The sequence below is a fragment of the Triplophysa rosa genome, linkage group LG9 (genome assembly GCF_024868665.1).
Source record: "Triplophysa rosa linkage group LG9, Trosa_1v2, whole genome shotgun sequence".
NCBI classification, from domain to species: Eukaryota; Metazoa; Chordata; class Actinopteri; order Cypriniformes; family Nemacheilidae; genus Triplophysa; species Triplophysa rosa.
The window spans coordinates 715,626-729,599 of NC_079898.1; the positions used below are offsets into that span (position 1 = coordinate 715,626).

Consider the following 13,974-nt stretch of genomic DNA (forward strand, 5'->3'; position numbering starts at 1 on the left):
AATAGATAATATAGCCAAATTCACCTCATATCGCCGATCTTTAATGTAGATGTATGGTGATTTTGTCAGTCGATGTTGTGTTTATAAATCAGGATTTTAGCAGCAATTAAAGCAACAGCTGGTTGTATTAAATACGAGGTGTTCTATTTTATATTAGTTTCATGTCTGACAACAGAACATATAATATGTGAGAATAGCATTCAGTTATATTAAAATACAGTATATGGTGTCAGAGCAAGAGTAAAACTGAAGCAGATTTCAAGTGCCAACACCAGAACAAACGCAAACACGACGTGATGACGTCACTGATATGCTAAGTAGGGTGTGACGTAAAGACCGCCACAAGTCTCTCAAGACCCGGTGTGAAACACTGTATTCTCGACTAATATTTCAATATGTGGTTGTTTTTATGCTGTTACTTGCCTTGCATATCCACAACATGTCACTAAACATGGTGACATAGTGGATTCTCATAAATAACAGGAACAATTAATGAATATTATTAAATACCTTATGACATAGATGAATTTACTAGATCTGACTATTGAGATATGAAGTAAAAGTGGTCTATATAATATGGCCGTTTTCATTTTCATCCGCCCATCATTTGTACAGAATACACTGCTATAATATAGGCCTACATTACTTACAAATTTTCCACTGACACCTTGCTGTATTACATACATTTGATCGCGAGTGTTAAAGTTTACTTTCTATTTCGTGTGCTTCTCTACATATTGTATGTTAAGTACTCGAAGCTCAACAAACTCCTTCATAATGATTCTGATCTGTCTTGATTGACACGTCTGATAACATAGCATGATCATACAGTGAAAGACAAGCTCACGTGTTTAAAACACCTCGTACATTTTAATGAAAACATCTCTGCATGAGTGTATTAATAACGTCTCAAAACAACGACCTGGCCCGTAATAAAGTATCATTAACATTAGAAAGAACTAAATTACTAAAGCACACATTTCTGTACCTCATTCTGTATCTGTCCTGGTGAAGTTATTTATAACCGAATCAAATCGAAACGAGCAGATTCACACTGTTAAACAATAACAGCGGATTCACTTTTCTCAAACTTCACTACCGTTAGAACGGATTTATTTGGGTCGGTTCTGGTTTTATTTGGTCTGCAGTGTCTTTAACCCTAAAAAATTACAAAACTTATGTAGATGTAAAAACGCTAGTTATATTTGTGTGATGTTAGTTTACCTCATGACTTTTGACAACTTGTCCAGTGCAAAGCGTTTTCCTCAAAATGGCAGAAATAACTGAAGCAGCGGACGCGATTCCTGCCAAAGCATCCCGAACAGGAAGCGGATTCAGCAGTCCAAATATGGCAAAATACCGATTCATATTCATGAGCATAGCTTCCGCCAATGGACGCTGACCGCTGAACGTCTGCACATTTCACTCAATATTCAAAAGCAGGGCTCACTTCATATTATAAGCCGAGGGTTAAATATCATTGAATATTCATGAGACACACTTCGGTCGCATTTCTTTAGAGGAAAAACAAGACGTAAAGAAAGTTTACATTGTACGCACATGATGAATGCATGAAATCACACGCGTTTTCGATTACACTTTGATTTTAATGGTACTTCGTACATTATGATGAGAAAGAAAACAGACTGGATGAGATTTAACAGTGATGTAAAATAATCACAAGGCTGAATGAAGATCAAGTCATTTTCAGTGATATGTTCCCTTTCATAACATGTTTGTGTGATCTATGACATCATCCCCATCCCTCCTCCGGTGGCACATGTCTGGCCATCAGTTTTACATCAGATTTCCGTCATCTCCAGACACAAGTGTGTTTATTTGTGTGTGTGAGGAACAAAACAACATGAATGCTGGAATTTGATAATCCCACAAACACACTCCATCACTCGGTCAGAACACAATCACTTTTACAGACTACACAACATTGTTTTCATGTGAAGCGCACACACACAGGCTGCAGATGCGTCAGTCGTGTGCCCCTGATGTCAAATGTACTATCGGCCTTTGTTCTTCTTTGAGTTTCCCTGTAACAGTAAAGCAGAAGAATGACACCAGTATAAACCTTCAATCACACTCAGAGCTTCAATAATTGTTCACTCACATTATGACAGACAGCAGCAAAACATTTATACAAAACAATATTTCACTGATTCAATTCCAAATTTTTTTAATGGTGCCATTTAAAATTGAGCAAAAAAAGCAGTTTTTCAGTAAATAAATGGAGAGAGTAGAGAAAATCAAACACAACAGGGTGGGGGAATTATCTTTTATAAGATGTACACATGATGCAACTATAAGAAAAACTGTCTGTAGGACTGTTATATTCACAAAGTGATGTCTTAATGTGAACCCTGGGTATAGACAGAAGTATGGCTTCATATATCAACAATGGCATTGACTTTATCAATTATATGATCAATTATATTTTGTTTTGCATCAAAATACTTGACGTCAAATGGTTACAACTTCAACCCGTTTACTTAACACTACGGCAAAGCACACACATTTTCCATAGATGTAAATATATATATCAGTAAAGATGAGACGTCAAACATAAGATCAGGGCCTAGTTGCAAGAAACCCCTTAAGTGTAATTGACAGTATTGTCACTAAGGGTTTTCTTACCAAGGGATAGTTCACCCGAAAATGAAAATTCTGTCATTATTTCCTCACCTTCAAGTTGTTCCAGATCTGTATAAATGTCTTTGTTCTGTTGAACACAGAGAAAGAATGCTTATAACCAGACAGATTTTGCCCCCCCATTGACTCCCATAGTCAAAAAAACCAATGGTAGTCAAAAGTGCCCCAGAACTGTTTGCTGTCCTACATTCTTCAAAATGTCTTTTGTGTTCAAGTATTTTTTCCTACTCTGGGAGTCAATGGGTGTTGAGATCTGTTTGGTTATAAGCATTCTTCCAAATATTTTTCTCTGTGTTCATCAGAACAAAGACATTTATACACTTTGGAATAACTCGAAAGTGAGGGAAGACAGAATTTTCGGTGAATCGTCCCTTTAAAGGGTTTCTGGCTGCAGATATATAATCCACACAAATGAACAGTAGGTGGCAGTATGTCCTCTTGACACAAGCCTGCCTGCCATAAAGAAGAACGCCTTCAGTAAGCCTCTGTTGAAGGTAATCACAGCTTTCAACCTTTGTCTTTAAGACAGTTAAGACTATTTAAGACATTATCATCCATACTTAATACATTATGAGAATATACTGACAAACCCAGTAGCAAGTTGCTTGCGGTTTAGTTATTTATTCTAATGACCGAGAGAGAGAGAAGACAATATTAACATAAAAAATTCCTAATCTGGATAAAATGCATTTTATAATGGCTAAAAATTTGTTGTATAAATTAAATTTACAATTATCTTTGGTTATGAATATGTACAGTATGTCTGTATTGTTTCTGACAAACAAGATTAAAATGTATAAAAATACACCAAATAGGGTCTTTATTTGAAGAGTTTGGTTCCAAAATGAGATAACTCCATTTTAAAATCATGTTTTTTTATTGTGCAATTAATATATCAATCAAACTGCAGTTGGTTTGTTTTGATTTAAGCCATAATAAGCTAACTATTCAACTATTCCCGGTGGTTTATTTAGCATATTCAGCATTAATGCTTTGCTGAAAAGATGTGTCTTTAATCTAGATTTAAATTGGGAGAGTATGTCTGACCCTTGAATAGTATCGGGAAGGCTATTCCAGAGTTTAGGTGCTACGTATGAGAAAGCTCCGCCCCCTTTGGTGGATTTAGTTATTCTAGGTGTTATCAAAAGTCTGGAGTTTTGAGATCTTAGAGAGCGTGATGGGTTGTAGTGTGGTAGAAGCTCTGTTATGTAGGTAGGGGCTAAACCGTTTAAGGCCGGATTCACATTTTGCGTCTTTTCCGCGCGCATATTCGTTATTTTAAATGTAGACGCGCGGAAATAGGGGGCGACGCGGTCGCGATGCGCATACGGTGCGACGTGCTCTTTTTTTCAGGCGCGTAAACGCCGCATCGAGATGAAAAAATCTCCTATAATGTAAACGTGCATGAAGTGCAATCCCTTGTACCCTATACCATTTGGCTTATACCAGCGTAAAGTGCAACAGAATCCACAAAGTGCAATAAACCTCAGCAACTTATAACAAACAGCAGAGGCATAGTAAACTATTGATGAATACTGCAGCAATGCATCGACCAGTTCACAGTGATTCCAGTTGTGTGTGTGTGTGTGTGTGATGACCTGGGTGTAGACTGAAGGGTGAGTCTGACTGCACTAGGGCAGAGGCTACGGGTCAGTCTGCTGGTTCTGGCTCTAATGGCCCGTATTGGCAACAGAATCTAGACTTTTTACATTATCTAAATAATGTAAAAGTCTAGAATGATTCCTATATTCATAACAGTAGTCAAGTTACAAACCGCTACTAAAAAAGTTTATACATGGACACAAGAAAGAAAACCACAGACAAAACAGAGCGGCAGGGGGTCTGTTCATGTAAACGGGCTTAAACAGCACTTCTGTCACAGTCCACATGAGCACTGAAAACTACATCAGCACTTACTGACAGATGATTCACAGGATATATCGCCCTTCCGAGGGTCCTTGAGAACAAAACCTCACAACCTCCCACCAAATAAAGAGAAAATGCCCTTGTTTTATTGCTCCTTTTGCCAAGTGAATTTTAAACGGACACATTAAGAGATTTGTATGATTGCGTTTTTTCCGCTAGTTTACACATTAAGAGCTGTACCCTTCGCAGGGCATAGGGGTGATCACTGTGGAATCGAACGCAGTACTGTATACTGTATGTGAATAGTGAGTTGGTTTGAGATCGGCTTTAAGCGCGATCTTGCGCAGTCTGGACAAACACAGAGCCTGCGTGTCATTTTCTGTTCACTGATGTGCTCCCTTATCTTCATAAAACTACGAATGTGTCCAAATATCAGCTTTTAAGGCATTCGGTGCGTTTATCAGCGCTGGCTCCTGCTCTCCCTTACGCCTAGAAGTGTCATTTACTTCCAAAGGTCACTTTTTTTCATTGTGTGCATGGATGCAGAATGCTTTGCCGTCAGCATGGGGATGCATGTATGGTAAAACCCCTTGTTTTCACAGCTCTATTGTGCAGGTTTGACAGGACAGGAGGAGAGTTGAGAGAGCCATCTGACCTTTGAGTTGAGTTTGAGCGTGTCGATCTCTTCTCTCTGTTTGCTCAGCGTGTCGTTCATACTGCACAGATGATCGCTCATCATGCTCAGCTGATCTTCATAACTTCTCTTTGTGGTGCTGAGTTCATCCTGAACAACAAACCATCGGCTCAATTTCAGCAGCTCATGGTCTACTATGGAAAGTTCTAAACTAGAAGTAAGGGCAGTACCTGTAAGCGAGTGATGTTGGTATTAGAAAGCTTCAGCTCCTCTGCCAAAGCCTCGCGACACTTTTCTGCAATGGAGAGACGTCGGGCAACAGCTCGACACTGAAAGAGGACATGACAACGTTCTTCAACTACGCGCCATATTCACTGGCCATTTCAAAGAACAACATCCAGTGATGGTTAGGAAAACCAGGATGTGAAATGTAAAGATGCATCTGGACTAGGGCTGTGCACGATTAACCGAAAATATAGCACACGTTAGTGATGCGCGGGTCCCGCTTTTATGAAATTATTTGGGCACCCGCACCGCACCACTATATCTATTTTTACAACCCATCGAGAACTGCGACCATTTAATAGACATACTAGGCATTGTAATGTAAATGAAAACAGACTTTATTTCAGCCTAAAAGTGCTTGGAAACAGCCATTAGATTACATCGCCCTGTTCACTGGCAACAACATACGTTTATGAACCATAGAAACCAGATTGGTCATATTAATAACAAGATAGGATGATGATAAACATTTTCAACATTTACAAAGCAGCGTTTGTATTCATCTGAAAAGAAGAACTATAAATACCTCTACTTTATAGTACTTGCGGTAATATTTCAAGACGTGTCGTCCTTTTTCTTACACCCCCACCACAAATATGTCTTGACATGCTGGAAGTGCCTGTTTTGTGGCTCTTGTGGATTTTGTAAGTTTGCCTTCTTACACAGAAATTAAGGATCTATTATTTTTATGCTAGGTTTATTTTAACTGATAGAGACAGAATATAAAAAATCAGGGGGAAAAAATGTTATATAAATGTTATAAATTTCAGTCAGTGAAATAAGTATTTGATCCCCTACTGACCAGCAAGAATTCTGGCTCCACAGATTGGTTATGTGCCTATATGGACCGCAGATTAGTCCTGTCACTTTAAGAAAGTACTCCTAAATCAGCTTGTTATGTATATAAAAGATGCCTGCCAACAGAATCTGTATCTTCCATTTCAGCCTCTCCACCACCATGGTCCAGACCAAATAGGTTTTAAAGGATGTCAGCGACAAGATTGTAGACCTGCACAAACCTTGAATAGGCTACAGACAGAAGCTAGGTGAGAAGGAGACAACTGTTGGTGCGATTATTTGTAAATAGAAGAAATACTAAATAACTATCAAATGAACTTGGTCTGGAGCTCCCTGCAAGATTTCCCCAATGGGGTAAAGATGATCATGAGAAAGGTCAAAGATCAGCCCAGAACTACACGGAAGAAGCTTGTTAATGATTTCAAGACAGTTGGGACCATAGCAGTGTTAATTTTGACAGCAAATTTTGATTTAGTTTTAGTCATAGTCTTTTGATGAAAATGCAATTTAGTTTTAGTCACATTTTAGTCAACCCCATCATTTTAGTTTTAGTCTAGTTTTAGTCGACGAAATATGAAAAACATTTTAGTCAAATAAATATACATTATATTTAGTCTACTAAAATCTTCTTCTTCTTTTCCTTTCGGCTGTTCCCTTCAGGGGTCGCCACAGCGAATCATCTGCCTCCATCTTGCCCTATCCCCTGCATCCTCTTCTCTCAGACCGACTACCTTCATGTCCTCCTTCACTACATCCATAAACCTCCTCTTTGGTCTTCCTCTTGGCCTCCTGCCTGGCAGCTCTAACCTCAGCATCCTTTTTCCGATATATTCACTCTCCCTCCTCTGAACATGTCCAAACCATCTCAACCTGGCCTCTCTAACTTTGTCTCCAAAACATCTCACATGTGCTGTCCCTCTGATGTACTCATTCCTGATCCTATCCATCCTCGTCACTCCCAAAGAGAACCTCAACATCTTCAGCTCTGCTACCTCTAACTCTTCCTCCTGTCTTTTCCTCAGTGCAACTGTCTCCAAACCATACAACATCGCTGGTCTCACTACTGCCCTGTACACCTTTCCTTTCATTCTTGCTGGTACTCTTTTATCACACAACAGACCTGACACTTTTCTCCACCCATTCCAACCTGCCTGTACACGCTTCTTCACCTCTTTTCCACACTCCCCATTACTCTGGACTGTTGACCCTAAGTACTTAAAATCATGCACCTTCTTTACCTCTTCTCCCTGTTACCTCACTGTTCCACTTGGATCCCTCTCATTCACACACATGTCTTCTGTCTTGCTACGACTAACCTTCATTCCTCTTCTCTCCAGAGCAAACCTCCACCTCTCTAGACTTTCCTCCACCTGCTCCCTGCTCTCACTACAGATCACAATATCATCCGCAAACATCATAGTCCATGGAGATTCCTGTCTGACCTCATCTGTCAGCCTGTCCATCACCATCGCAAACAAGAAGGGGCTCAGAGCCGATCCTTGATGCAGTCCCACCGTGAACTCCTCTGTCACACCTACCGCACACCTTACCACTGTCCTACTGCTCTCATACATATCCTGCACCACTCTAACATACTTCTCTGCCACTCCAGACCTCCTCATACAATACCACAACTCCTCTCTTGGCACCCTGTCATACGCTTTCTCTAAATCTACAAAGACACAATGCAGCTCTTTCTGACCCTCTCTGTACTTCTCCATCAACCTTCTCAAAGCAAATATCGCATCTGTAGTGCTCTTTCTTGGCATGAAACCATACTGCTGCTCACAAATGCTCACTTCTCCCCTTAGCCTTGCTTCCACTACTCTTTCCCACAACTTCATTGTATGGCTCATCAGCTTAATACCTCTGTAGTTTCCACAACTCTGCACATCTCCCTTGTTCTTAAAAATCGGCACCAAAACATTTCTCCTCCATTCCTCAGGCATCCTCTCACTCTCTAAGACCTCGTTGAACAACCTAGTTAAAAACTCTACTGCCATCTCTCCTAGACACTTCCATACCTCCACTGGTATGTCATCCAGACCAACCGCCTTTCCTCTCTTCATCCTCTTCAAAGCTCTCCTAACTTCACCCTTGCTAATCCTTTCTACTTCCTGCTCAACAATATTTGCCTCTACTACTCTTCTCTCCCTGCCATTTTCCTCATTCATCAGTTCCTCAAAGTACTCCTTCCATCTTTCCCTCACCCTCCTGTCACCTGTTAACACATTTCCATCTCTATCTTTAATCACTCTAACCTGCTGCACATCCTTTCCATCTCTATCCCTCTGCCTCACCAACCGATACAAATCCCTCTCACCTTCATTACTATCTAACCTTGCATACATGTCCTCATAAGCTTTCTGTTTGGCCTTTGCCACCTCTATCTTAACCTCACGCTGCATCTCCCTATATTCCTGTCTACTTTCCTCTGTCCTCTCACTGTCCCACTTCTTCCTAGCTAACCTCTTCCTCTGGATACTCTCCTGAACTTCCTCATTCCACCACCAAGTCTCCTTGTCTTCTTTCCTCCTTCCAGATGATACACCTAGCACCTTCCTACCTGTCTCCCTGATCACTTTGGCTGTAGTAGTCCAGTCATCTGGAAGCACCTCCTGACCACCTAAAGCCTGTCTCAACTCCTCCCTGAAAACAACACAGCACTCTTCCTTTTCCAACTTCCACCACTTTGTCTTCTGCTCTGCCTTTGCTCTCTTCATCTTCCTCACCACCAGAGTCATCTTACACACCACCATCCTATGCTGTCTAGCTACACTCTCTCCTACCACTACTTTGCAATCGCTAATCTCCATCAGATTACAGCGTCTACATAAAATATAGTCCACCTGTGTGCTCCTGCCACCACTCTTATATGTCACCCTGTGTTCCTGCCTCTTCTGAAAGTACGTGTTCACCACAGCCATCTCCATACTTTTAGCAAAGTCTACCAACCTCTGTCCTTCTGGGTTCCTTTCCTGAAGACCAAACCTGCCCATCACTTCCTCATCCCCACTATTCCCTTCACCAACATGTCCATTAAAGTCTGCGCCTATCACCACTCTCTCACCTCTGGGAACACTCTGCATCACTTCCTCAAACTCGCTCCAGAATCTGTCTTTCTCCTCTTGCTCACAACCTACTTGTGGAGCATAAGCACTGACAACATTCAACTTCACACCTTCAATTTCTAGCTTCAGACTCATCAACCTATCTGACACTCTCTTTACCTCCAGAACATTCTTCACAACTCCTCCTTCAGGATCACATCCTACTCCATTTCTCTTCCTGTCCGCACCATGATAAAACAGTTTAAACCCCTGCTCCAATGCTTCTAGCCTTGCTCCCTTTCCACCTGGTCTCCTGGACACACAGAATGTCGACTTTCCTCCTCTGCATCATATCTACCAGCTCTCTGCCTTTACCTGTCAACGTACCAACATTCAAAGTCCCTACTTTCAGTCTGAAACTCCTGCCTTTCCTCTTCTCTCTCTGCTACGGACACGCCTTCCATCCTCTAACACACCTTTCTCCTCTCCTTCTTGACCAACAGTAGCCCAATTTCCACCAGTGCCCTGTAGGTCAACCGGCACCGATTTTTTTTTGCGGGTCGTTTCTATTAACCCCGGGGGGCCCCCGGGAACCGAAAACTCCGGTAATAGGCAACGCTCCAATGTAGTGATTCGCAATATTGAATTTGCAAAGATTTCATGTCGGACTGCCCATCTGACACAACCCTCTCTATTTATCCGGCTTGGACCGGCCAAATAGTTTATAAAATCATCTGGCTCTTGTGACCATCCGTCGTGCTAATTTAGTCTACTAAAATCTAAATGGTTTAAATCATTTACTTGGTGTAATTAAATGTTCCATACAAAGATTCAACTGTTTTGACATAATTTACTTCACCTTAGAATAAAATTAAACCAGGTCATTACCTTTATTTTTCAGAAAATTCCAGTAACTAGATATGCATTGTTGGAACGCAGAGTATTAGACCATGAACGACATGTTCCAGTTCGTTCAATTCCATTTGACTCAATGACTCGTTAAGTAGGGCGTGTTCATTCAGTTCATTCAACCAATGAAACGCTCTGACAGGGCTCACACTCAAAGGCTATTGGCTCATGGCATGCCTCTTTGAAGAAAGAGCGCACTGTCTTTGCTTGATACAGCAATGAATGAGAATAGCTTTCAAAAAGACATATTATATAAATTGTATTACATTTCTTTAGTCATGCAAACATGTTACATACTTGGTTGGAATGTACAGTTTGACTCACTTCATCACTTCTATAATCAGTAGAGGACAGCGCTGGTTTCTTTTGGCTGACTCTATGTTGCATTTCACGTTATGCAGCAGCTCGTGTTAAGTTAACATGGCATATAAAACCTTTGAGCTGCCTTCGTAATGTGTTTCGGGGTGACTCGCCTGCAGTCGCGCTTCAAGTTTGCGGCGTTTTACCGGCGATCGTGAAGGAAAATAAGACGCTTTGTAACCCGCGTGGAGACACAGAATACATGTGTGTGCTTCCCCTTCTCCCAGAGACTTCTCTCTGCCGTTTATATGAGATAAGCAGCACATGCGCGCAAACTGATGTCCGCCAGGTGGGACAAGAATATTTTCGTCTCGTTTTTATTAGTTGACGAAAATGTCAGTATATTTTTATTACAGTTTTCGTTATAATGCATTCATTTTTATTTAGTTATCGTCTCGTTTTCGTCAGTGAAAACATGTCGTTAACGAATACTTTTCGTCATAGTTTTCGTTAACGAAATTAACACTGGACCACAGTAGCAAGCAAACCATTGGTAACATGCTGTGCCACAATAGATTGAAATCCTGAAGCACCCACAAGGTCCTCCTGCACAAGAAGACCCGCCTGGCTCGTCTGAAGTTTGACAATGAACATCAAGATGATTCAGAAAAGGCTTTGGAGAAAGTGCTGTGAGACCAAAATTGACTCCTGTGTTTGGAGGGAGAGAAATGCTGACTATGACCCCAGGAACACCATCCCTACAGAGAAGCACAGTGTTGGAAACATTCTGCTTTAGGGCTTTTTATCTCTGCTACGGGTATACAGGATGACTTCACCGCATTGAGGGTCTGAGGGACGGGCCAGTGTACTGTAAAATCTTGGACAAGAACCTCCTCCCCTTAACTAGATCACTGAAGATGGGTCGTGGATGTGCCTTTAACATGACAAAGACCCAAAACATATTGCCAAGACAACCAAAGAGTGGCTTAAGGAGAAGCACATTGAATGTCCTAGCCAGTCTCTAGACCCTAGTCCTATAGAACTTCTGTGAAGGAGGCTAAAACTTCAATTTTCTGAGCGACTGCCAAGAAACCTTAAAGATTGACAGAGGAGTGGACGGTTGACGGTTATAGAACCGTGCTGAAAATTCCGAGCCGAGAACAGTTATCGTGCCATGTCGAACCAGGCTCACGTGGAAACATAACTGTAACCGTTTCAGACTGTGCTTAGAACCGTTCAGCGCGATGGTGGAAAAACGCTCCTGGTGACCAACTATCAGAAATGTCTGACCTCTGTGCTTGCCAACAAGGGTTTCTCCACCAAGTACAAAGTTATGTTTTGCTCGGGGATCAAATACTTATTTCACTGACTGAAATGCAAATCAATTTATAACCTTTATATACATTTTTTTCCCCACATTTTTTTATTAATATTCTGTCTCTATCTGTTTAAATACCCACCATAAAAATGATAGACCCTTCATTTCTTTGTAAGCAGGCAAACTTCCAAAATCAGCAGGGGATCAAATACTTATGTCCCTCGCTGTATTTCTGAGAACCGGTCCCAAACATTAGGTTTAGCAGCTTGACCTTCTTTTCTTTTAATGACGTAAATTCCCGACCTTAATTTCTCCAGCACCTCGTCTTCAATCTTCACTTTTATTTCTCCGTTTGTTTTGCTGTTGTGGCGGGAGCTGCTTGGCGCTTTTGTGACGTGAGACCAAAAGACCAACACAGAACACTGTTCCCAGCCTTACAGTAGACGAGAGAGCAATGGATATATTTTGTTTTCAATGGAAATCCACCAGACTGAACGAGGCAAAGCTGCAAATAAAGACATTGTAAGTACCGTTATTTTTTAAGTAAGACCTCAGGGACCTGTGGCAACTTTAAAGTAGATAAAATGTCAACGTGACACGTTTGTCCATTTACTCATAGAAAGCAATGTGTGTGGCTTGTAAACACGCAACGGGATTGTCCTGTGTAACGTTACTTTCACTTAGAGAACACGCGATACGTTTGTCTTGAGTACCTTCGCTTATAGAAAGCAGTGTGTATGGTTTGTAAACATGCAACGGGTTTGTCATGGTAACATGATTTCCCGCCACCCTCCCGTTTTGTTATTTCACCCGAGAAACCCTGTGACGCAATCGCGGGTCTCACTCCCGAAAGCGGCCGTGACCGGACCAACAGGGACCGGAGCGCCTTCGCGAATGGCCCCGGGGGAAACAGGTGTGCTTATAGAAAACAATGTGTTTGGTGTTCAAAGACGAGACACAGTAGTTTCTCATTCGCTTTGTGACCCTTCTTTCTTGGGTAGGCTACTTTCACTTGTAGAAAGCAGTGTGTATGGTTTGTAAATACGCGATCGGTTTGTCATGTGTGTTTCCGCGTACAGAAAACGCGACGCCTTTGTTAGGAGTCTGTTCGCTTATAGAAAACAATGTGTTTGGTGTTTAAAGATGAGACTTTGTTTCTCATTCACTTTATGTGACCCTTCTTTTGTCGATGGTAGCACAGGCTCACAGCCCTGGCTGAGTTTTCTGCTGAAAAGGGGGCGGAGACTAGCAGCTCATTTGCACTTAAAGAGACACACACCAAAACAGCGCGTTTCTCCTCACATGCAAAACTGGGCAACTAGAGCATGGTATAATAAAAGATCTGCAGTGTATTTTGAGCTGAAACTTCACAGACACATTCTGTGGACCTCTAAGATTTATATTACCATTGTGTAAAAGGAGAAAAAAATCTCCCCTTTAAGGACTGTAGTCGAAAGCACTTGCTTGTTAACATATTAGCCCCAATGTTATAAGTTCTGTTTTATTTTTCCTGTATCGGAGTCGGAGAATTTCACAGCGGCAGCTCTCACAAACACTGCAGCTTGATTGAGGGCTACGTTACTCTGCGCCGCTCACAGACAGCACCGTGCTCGGAGACACAGAGCTGTCCTGACCTGGAGCAGCCCAGAAAGGTGTATGACATTTGTTCGGAAGCATGGTTTGATGCAGACAATAGCTGGGTTTCCATCAAACTTATTTGCACTAATGAAAATTCAGCTCAAGAATACGCGCATCTACGTGTGTTTCCATCAACTGTGTAATGCAAATAAAAATGGACATCATCCTAATAAAGTGACATGTTCTGACCAATGACAATATACAGGTGCTGGTCATATAATTAGAATATCATCAAAAAGTTGATTTATTTCACTAATTCCATGACCAGCACCTGTATATACGTTGCACAGTTATTATCCTCATTAAACCTGTCTAACGTTAACCGTCAAGAATGTCATAAAGAAGTCTTAAAGAGACAGCAGCCTATAATACCTGCTTCTGTCTGCTAATCATCTGTGTTTAACTTATGCAGTAAGCATTATTGTGTTGTTTTACACTTAATTTTTACATTTCTGCACCTGAATACTACTGTTACTGTCTTTATTCAAGTTCAGTTCAAGGTTCAAATCAGTGTT

At 41.3% G+C, this 13,974-nt stretch overlaps 1 protein-coding gene across 2 annotated transcripts in view; it reads right to left on the reverse strand.

Annotated features, from left to right (window-relative positions):
• Positions 1-1,592: 1,592 nt before the first annotated feature.
• ppp1r21 (protein phosphatase 1, regulatory subunit 21) overlaps positions 1,593-13,974 on the reverse strand; it is a 51,252-nt gene continuing 38,870 nt past the window's right edge. The window contains exons 20-22 of one of the 2 annotated variants that reach the window (XM_057341572.1): positions 5,392-5,490; positions 5,183-5,311; positions 1,593-2,045 (exon numbers count right to left, since the gene is read on the reverse strand). In XM_057341572.1, the coding sequence (XP_057197555.1) occupies positions 2,016-2,045; positions 5,183-5,311; positions 5,392-5,490 (258 nt within the window). In that variant the 3' untranslated portion in view covers positions 1,593-2,015. Of the gene's footprint in view, positions 2,046-5,182; positions 5,312-5,391; positions 5,491-11,998; positions 12,327-13,974 lie in introns of those variants that run through there. The other variant, XM_057341573.1, reaches the window with a different exon arrangement.